The sequence below is a fragment of the Sinocyclocheilus rhinocerous genome, unplaced genomic scaffold (assembly GCF_001515625.1).
Source record: "Sinocyclocheilus rhinocerous isolate Xijiao unplaced genomic scaffold, SAMN03320098_v1.1 scaffold4039, whole genome shotgun sequence".
In the NCBI taxonomy this organism is placed as follows: Eukaryota; Metazoa; Chordata; class Actinopteri; order Cypriniformes; family Cyprinidae; genus Sinocyclocheilus; species Sinocyclocheilus rhinocerous.
The window spans coordinates 294,474-303,896 of record NW_015648502.1 but is presented as its reverse complement, the minus strand read 5'-3'; the positions used below and the strand labels follow the sequence as shown (position 1 = coordinate 303,896).

Genomic DNA, 9,423 nt, shown 5'->3' with positions numbered 1-9,423 from the left:
ATGACTGTGCCTAGCCTTGGCAAGTTCCTAATTAGTCTCATATTGTATTCATTAGTAGGTGTTTGTGTTGGCTATGTTGAGTGACCTGTGGGAATTGCGGTTCAGCCTAGCGGCTGGCATTCAGGCTGGCATGTTGGCTGCTTGTGTTGCCAGAATATTGATTATTTTTTAAAATCCATGCAAAGTGTAAGACTAAAACACTTCTGAATGAAGGAGATATGACAATTCACAGAGCGCATAGTTTATTAAATTTTTTATTATGCATGTATGTTTAGAACAGGTGTTATTGTTAAATTCAAGTGTCTGAGGAATGTTCACCTGAATAGAGATGATGAGTGTACTGAGTTGTAGAACAGACCTGATGAATTGATATGTGATGTTTAATAAGCTTCTATAATGTGCTACATGTGAATTTACGCAAGAAATGTGAACGTAACACTGTAAACGTAACAGTGTAGTACTAGAGCGCATTCCTCAGCAGGGAGTCCCCGTCAACGCACGCAATAAGTGGATTATTGCCAAGAAATTCTCCACACACAAACACATTGGTTTAAACCCAACAGGATTTTTATAAAGACTTAATGGAGATCTCTGTTTACACTACTTTTAATATTGTCTCTTAAAATAAAATAAAATAAATAAATATTAAAATAAAATTAGATTCACCTGAGTGTTGCTAACATGCAGTAATAGTACAAGTGGTATTAAATTTGAAGTGGAATAGGTCAGATTTTCAATTTGTCTTGGATGAATTCAATGAGAAATGTCCATTCAAACTGAAAACTCTGACTTCTAACTACACACATTAAAGGAGTAGTTCACCCCAAAATTAAAATTTGATGAAAAGTTAACCTCAGGGCATCCTCGATGTAGATGAGTTTGTTACTTCATTGGACAAATTTGTAAAAATTTTGCATTACATGCCCACCAATGGATCCTCTGCAGTGAATGGGTGCCGTCAGAATGAGAGTTCAAACAACTGATAAAAACATCACAATAATCCAGAGGTAATTTACACGACTCCAGTCCAGTTCATTTATTGTAAAATGAAAAGCTGCTTGATTGTAGGATGTTTTTACCATCAAACTGTTGCTTGAGGCTAAAATATGAGAGAATCAGGACAGAGAGAAATATGCACAGATCAAGCACCGTTTACACGCAAAAACAGCTCAAAGCAGTTTTTAAAACAAATAATGTGATATCTTTATTAGCTGTTTGAACTCTCATTCTGATGACACCCATTCACTGCAGAGGATCCATTTGTAAGCAAGCGATGTAATGCTAAATTTCTCCAAATCTGTTATATGCTGAAGAAACAAACTCATTCACATCTTGAATGGCCTGACTCGGGTTAGTAAATTTGAAGCTAATTTTCATTTTTAGGTGAAATAGTATATCTAGATAAATCAGAGTACAGTTTGTGACGTTGTCTTTATTGAAACTTGAGTCTTTTTCTCAGGAGAAAATCTGAGATAAAGGAGATATCATTAGATTGCTCATTAGGAAGAATGCTAATTGCCCTTCCCTTGGACTATGGTTAAAAAATTTAATTTCTAGCTTGGCTCTTGAGAAACTTACATACGTAATAAGGAAAAAAATCCTCGGAATTCAATGATATCTGGAAGACATTTGAACTTTGTTAAAGAAGGAGATATTGATGAGGCACTAGATGTGTGAAGATATGTAATATAAATATAACAACAATCAGGATTGTATTTATTTATTTATTTTATTTTATTTATTTTGCCTGCCAAGGCTTTGTGGTTGTGGGGATGGGGAAGAAGGTTTGATCATAAGTGTTCCTTGTTTACTTGTAAACGTTTTGGAAAAGTTAATAAAGATATGTTTAAAAAAAAAAAAAAAGATTGCTCATTAGGAGAAACAACTGAGATATCACAAGAACAGCTTATGATTGCATTGCAATTTTTACAGTTTTTTTTCTGATTCTGACTGTCATTTAAATGTGTACTGGCACATTTCATCATTTTTTCAGCTCATTGTTTGCACACTAATATATTAAGGAAGAGATTGACATCCCAATATTAAATGTATTTACACAGACATATTGTACATCAAAGGCATATTGTGTTTAATATGTACTTACTTGATTGTCTGAACACATTTCAGAGATGGTTGTGGCAAACAGCTTTATGAAAGTGTGTGTTTGTGTGTGCGTGTTGGACAGGAAATATTTCTCCCCAGAGGTTAGCATCTTTTCAATTATATGTTAGCCAGTTAGTGCCTGAGGCCTGCCACTCAGTGCTGTGTGTCCCCATAAAGCAATGATGTCACAATGGACATTGTAACAGAGACCTATTCGCCTGTCTTTATTGGATGATGTAGGCTTGTTGGTGCTGACCATAGCCAATCATAGCGTGGGTTATGGGAAGCAGTGTGTGAACTGCCTGGTACAGTTCAACACAATACTCATTCACAACTCTCTTATGCCTTCACTTCTCTCTCTCTCACTCACTAACAAACAGAACAGAGTATCTGGGCACAAAGACATTTGTGTTTAACTTTGGTTACTGTTGATGTTGTCACATCATTGAATATGTTGTATTTTGAAATTTTGTACCACATTATTTCAGTATTGTATTAAAGGATTATATGCTAAAGATAATACAGAGACGTTTACCTGACAAATAGAAAGCCTTAAAGGGATGATATTATTTCCTTGATCCTTTGAGATACCAAAGTTCATTGTTTGTTGAATTGATACTATAACATTCAGATCTCCAACGTTTTCCCAGTCCCCAGAGACTAAGATAAAAAAAAAAGAAATGGCTTGTTCTCAACTTTATGACTTCTAATTCTAAAATGAATTGTTCTCAACTTACTTCTGACATGAGAAGACAAACCCTGCCTCTGAATATGCATACTCCCCAGTCTTTGAGTAGTTATGCTGATTGGATTAGCACCTATGCATTTGAATGACACTGTTATGCTGATGAGATCAGGGCTGGAGAAATTCCGGTAACGGGCTGATTCCTGTATTGCATTTGCATGCTTTGTTTAGATTGTCGCCACCTCTACTGAATGAATCCCGCCCCCTTAAAATGTATATAAACTCTACTGTGCTGAGCTATAGTCAGACTTGGATGACTGCAGCGACGCACAGCGAGTCCTCAATAAAGAGTGACTTCTGTATGAAAGATATCCCAACGTCTCCTGGTCTCTGCTTCGACGAGGAAAAAGTTTCCTACACAACTTACTTCTGAAATGAGAAGACAAACCCTGCCTCTGAATATGCATACTTATACAGTATATAGTAGACGAAAAACTTGTGAGATGAGTAGTATGTTTGAACCCATAGTATTCATAAAACAGTGGGAGAAAAGTACCCAGATGACTTTCTACTTCCGGCGAGATTGTGAAGTATACATCTTATCAACTCTGCTTTCCCATGAGGGTACAGGAGGTTTTGTCAATGGATTTGTCAATGCAATTGACCCTTAGTGGGTCACATAAATGTGACAATGTGGCAGATGTAGTACATTCAAATTTCATACTATATACACATAGAATATTTTCTAACAGTCTCAGTATAAATTCATATACATTATTCATAAAATTCATATACATTTTCATATACATTCATATATAAACATTAGTGTAAATAGTGTAAAAACATTCTTACATTTTACAAATGATTTACACAGTAAATTAAAAGTGTACCTCAGAAAAAAATTGTATAATACTCCCTTAATGTCCCGACTGAATTCAGAAGAGTAGACATACTTTTGGTAACACAACAGATTGGTCTGACGATCTGCAGTCACTTAACAAAAGCAAATGTTACAGCTCTTCCATAAACCTTTTTAACTGATGGTCATTCATGGTTCATTTGGTTCCTGATTTTATTTTGTTGTCTTAAACATTTGATTTGTTCATCTGGTTTACTCCTGTTAATCTTGTGTGTGTGTTTTTCTCCAGGTAAAACCAAAAGTGATTGAGCCGTTGGACTATGAGAGCGTACTTGTCCAGAGGAAAACGCAAATACTAAGTGATGTCCTCAGAGACATGCTGCAGTTTCCTATTGATGACTTTCAGGTAAGAACGTCTGTTTATCTGCTCCCCCCTTAGTATCCATTCCTTCATTCTTCTGCTGTCTATTTTTGTCTGCTAGAGGCACATGTACACTTTAGTTCTGTCAGTATTTTTTGTTCTCTTCTTATCTGAATTCATGCTGCGATTTCCTCTGAAATGTTATTTTTCAGCATGATTCTGAGCACTGAGTAACCTGTGTAGATGTTAGTTTTCACAGTCTCTCAGTGGTGTGTCTTGAGTTTGCTTCCTCCTTCGGCTCGCTAGGCATACATCACTGTTCTTTCAGTGTTCACGAGGGCCTGCTTGTCCATCAAAAACCAAAAGTGATTGAGCCGTTGGACTATGAGAGCGTACTTGTCCAGAGGAAAACGCAAATACTAAGTGATGTCCTCAGAGACATGCTGCAGTTTCCTATTGATGACTTTCAGGTAAGAACGTCTGTTTATCTGCTCCCCCCTTAGTATCCATTCCTTCATTCTTCTGCTGTCTATTTTTGTCTGCTAGAGGCACATGTACACTTTAGTTCTGTCAGTATTTTTTGTTCTCTTCTTATCTGAATTCATGCTGCGATTTCCTCTGAAATGTTATTTTTCAGCATGATTCCGAGCACTGAGTAACCTGTGCAGATGTTAGTTTTCACAGTCTCTCAGTGGTGTGTCTTGAGTTTACTTCCTCCTTCGGCTCGCTAGGCATATATCACTGTTCTTTCAGTGTTCACGAGGGCCTGCTTGTCCATCACAACCATTATACAACCCTCAAATAACATTACAGTAACATTGTCTCAGGGGATTTCTCAAGCTGCTTCTCTGAATGGAACCATCTACTTGTTTTCCTTTAGAAAGGGGTGTGTATGCGAGAGATCATTGTTATGGGCCTTGGTTTACGAGGAACAGAAACAAAACTGTGTTCTGCGAGCAACAGCCCAGTTAGCCTGAAACCAAACAATTACATTTTAGGATTAGGTTAGGAAATTAAACCTAAATCTAACGAGAAATTCTAAATCTAATTGTAAAAATGTAAATGTTAAATATAATTCTCAGTCTCACTCTCAAATCAAAAATCTTGTTAGTCTTAAATTTTTAACCAAAAAAAGTTACGGACTGCAGCTTTAAGCATTTTCTTTTTGGTGACCATTACAAATGTTAACTAAATGTTAAGTATTGTATTTTATACATTACACAATAAATATAAATCATTGTAACTCATTTTAGATATAAAAATACACCTGTATAATAAAGTAGATTTACAAATAGAACACACACACACACACTTAGGCTCTCATACAATGCTTCAGCAGTGTATAAAGTCATGCCCAGCCCAGACAAGGCTAGTAAACTGACTCCAGAGCATAACACCTCAGACTGGTTAGGGATGAGTTCACCAAGATTATTTTCAATGCATAATTTGCTTATTTAAGATTTTACAAGCACACAAGCTGGTTAAAATGAGCATAGCGCTTCATGTAAAACCCAGGGCTGTACAGCAATGGACAATTTAGCTTCATGGTCAATGTTGGTTTCACATCAGGCCTCAGGCTCTATAGCACAGAGACATTCACATGTGTGCTGGAGTATGAATGCAGACTGAGATGACGTGTCCTAGAAAGGCACATCTGAGACTCTGTATAATGATAGAGCTAGAGACAAGACCCTGTATATGCTAGTTATATTAAATCAGTCCATGTCCTCACTACACTGGGAAAAAAAAAGATACTTTGGACCAATTTAAAAATCAAATATGATTCATTTTATTGCTACAAGAAATGTCAAGATTTACACTGAACAATCTTTTTATGCATGTTCATGTGCTCGTCTCTGTATGTAAATAGTATCTGAAACATTTCCACATGTATCCACTTTACTTATTTTTATAAAGCAACTTATTATACTCAGCAAAAAATACATGTTTTATCACAGACTATCATTGATCATATTGGAAGGAATAAGACCTTAGATACAAGTAAAACCAGAGCAATGTATTGAACAAACAGAAATTGTCAACAGGTCAAAACAGATTCCTAGAAATTCCACATTTATGCTACTTCTTCAATAATTCTATTATATGTGCATATGCATTTGCATTAGAAGAATAAACCGTATGTGTGTGTGAGGTCTGGGTCAGGCTAGGGTTGTGTGGATATCACGGGCATTGGGCGTCGTCAACAGAGAGCGTAAAACGATACTTCCTCCCGCTAAAGAGCTCAATGACATCATCAAGGACAGCTGGGCCAGAACCAGGCAGTTTTCCAGCTTTTCACAAATCAAAACATCTGCATGGGCTGTTAGTCATGTGCACACGTCCACTGTACACCCCAGAACAATATGCATTCTGAAGGATTGTTCTGTTAAACTTGCAAACAACTTCTTGGAAACAACTTTGTCTGACATAAAATGTGCGATTGAGTCATTGAGTAAACATTTATCATTCTTTTACTCCAGAGCCAATGTCATTTTGTTTCAAAAGAGTTGTAATTAAATCTGATCCACAAGGGAAGGCAAACAAGATGAGCTGCCCAAGAACTTTCATTTATTTTCATTTATTTTTCTTATAATGTCATAAGTCATCAGTTTTGGTGGTTTAGTTGTCCAAATGCTTTTTGTTTTAGTATCAGGAAAAAAACAATAACTTCAAAATAACAAATGTTTAGTCAAGCGTCACTATTACTGTTGTTCATATTTAGGGTTAGTCTGAGTATTAAACAGACCCTCCTTTTACACTTTGTACTGTGGACGTAAATGACACCTCAGATTTAATTTTAAGTGATAAAATGGGCAAAAATATCCTACAGTGAAATACAATCAGAAGTTGAGAAAACGCAAAACTTTTAGGCAACCAGCTTCAGGACTTTTTTGAGTTTACTCAAATTAAGGAAAAAGCAGTTGTATAAATTTAATTAAAGTTGTGTGAGTCTGCTTAAAAATTATGTAGATTTATTATTTAGGTTATTTAGATTTATCTCTATGTCCCTGAACGAGTTTGTAGAAATTGATGCCATGAAATTGAAGAAATGTCACCAATTGAACACTAATCACACCAATGGTGACTTAACATAAACATAACTTCTTTTAACAAAATGTATTCAAAACTAATTCTGAATAATAAATATTTGCATGTGCTCATAAATCCCTATTCTTTTAACCAAAAACACTAATTATTCAAGTGCAAGGAATTATGGGTGATGAGTGATCTGCTCAGCAGCCTGTTAGGCTGCGTTTACACTTGGCATTAACATGCGACCTGTATCCGGATGTTGTCCACATACACATTGAAAAGACCAGTGTAAACGCACTTCTGATCGGAATGTTATCCAATTAGTGCGTCCTGGTCCAGAAGTAGTCGAGGACGCATTGTGATTGGATCGCGATAGATTGCACCGTGTTCTGATTGACTGATGATTCGATCTGCTTGATCGGATTGCGGTGATCGCATGTTAATGCCAAGTGTAAACGCAGCCTTAGTTTGACCCTCCTCTCCAAACTTGACGTTCTTGCTTTTTAATATTTTAAGTTGCTCATACTAAATGGCTTAAAAAATTACTTGATTAAATACTGTTTATTTATTCAGTGTCAACTTTTCAAAACAGAGTTTGTCTGACAAAATGGAAGTGGGATTTTTTAGATTGTAATAACCACTCAGAACACCACAACACACACACACACACACACACACAAACTGCTTCATAAGTACAACTCATGTTTTGTCCAGATAATGTAAAAATCTAGTTTTTATTTACAGTTTTTACTTTATATTTTTTATTTTATTGTATTTCTATTTTACCCCAAAGGAATAATAAAACTAACAGATGGAGTACAGAGACAGATAGTTTAGAATAAACACTTGAATGCTTAGTTCAGAATGGTCTTAAATCTACTTTGTCAACTGATCTACTCTCTCACTGCCTTCCTTTTTCTTTCCATTAATTGGATTTAAAATAAGAAAGCCGTTTTGGGTTTTAGAGGCTTTTAGTTTAATCTTATCCCTTTAAGAACTGCTGAGGACTGAATACTTGCCTTGCCAACAAAGCAAATAGAATTGAATCTGCTTTAATGTAATGCCCATATGATATATTAGTGTCTGTTTGTGGTGCAGTGTGGTGACAGCTTTAACAGTGATACACAGGGATACAGTCAGGAAATTATTTTCTAAAAAGCTGTTGCCACAGATTGCTTTGGAAAACATGATTCTTATTAGATTACTGGTAGTGTATTAGCCTTTTTGGGATTTTGGGTCCTTGTGTGTGTGTGCTTGCTGGCATATTTGTTTATGTGCTTTCCGTATGACAGTAGAGAGAAGACAGACATGTTTTTTTTCTTTTTTCTTTTACAGTGCATCAAGACCTACAACTCAGACTGGCATGTGGTGAACTACAAGTATGAAGATTATTCTGGAGACTTCCGCCAACTTCCAAAGTAAGGGCCACAAGACTGCTAAAAGTGATCTAAAAAAAGAGAAAAGCAATGGAAAGAGGCGAAGATAGTTATTTTAAGTTATTTTAAGTCCAGTTGTTCTTTGCACATCACAAGTGGTTGACTGATATGTTGGCAAATATTTGGCATTTTTACATTTTTGGCATCGGATATTTTTAAAAGATTTTCTGTTTGTCCTACAAGTATCGAAGCAGTACTTTTAATTTGATAGCACCAGGACTTTTATTTGGGTAGTGCTATTTATTTGGACAGTTAAAAAAAAAATATTAAACAGAAATGTTAAATAAGGAAAGTAAATGGAAGGTAATTTTTATGGCCGTTCCATTTCTATTATTAGTAATACTTTCTCATATTTTCATCATTTACAAATACACATATATATGTCATTTTAACAAGTCATTGAATATGTAGTAAATATTTAAATCCAATTATTTTATTTAGTGTGATATCATTGAAGTAGTGGTTGACTGGCATATTGCAAAGTAGATAAATAGGCAGATATTCGACCTTTTTAAATTATTAGTAGTAATTTTTCTGTTTGGTCTTTAAGTTTTTGAAGCCGGACATTTTATTTCGATAGCTCTGAGAATCATTTAATGCAATTATTTATATATATAGTGCTGTCAAACGATTAATCGCATACAAAATAAAGGTTTTTGTTTGCATAATATATGTGTGTGTTCTGTGTATATTTATTATGTATATATAAATACACACATACAATATATATTTAAAAAATATTTACATGTATTTACGTCTATATTTATATTCATATAATTTATATTATAAATGAATATATTTAATATATACACATAACCTATTTTTCTGAAGTATATACATGCTTGTGTGTGTATTTATATATACATAATAAATATACACAGTACACATACATATATTATGTAAACAAAAACTTTTATTTTGGATGCGATTAATCATGATTAATCGT

At 34.9% G+C, this 9,423-nt stretch overlaps 1 protein-coding gene across 1 annotated transcript in view; it reads left to right on the top strand.

The window, feature by feature from the left end:
* The first annotated feature begins 4,448 nt into the window (after positions 1-4,448).
* The window catches only part of LOC107709735 (dedicator of cytokinesis protein 9-like), a 51,564-nt gene continuing 46,589 nt past the window's right edge, over positions 4,449-9,423 (top strand). Inside the window, exons 1-2 of the mRNA XM_016514329.1 lie at positions 4,449-4,478; positions 8,377-8,459. Of these exons, the coding sequence (XP_016369815.1) occupies positions 4,449-4,478; positions 8,377-8,459 (113 nt within the window). The remainder of the gene's footprint in view (positions 4,479-8,376; positions 8,460-9,423) is intronic.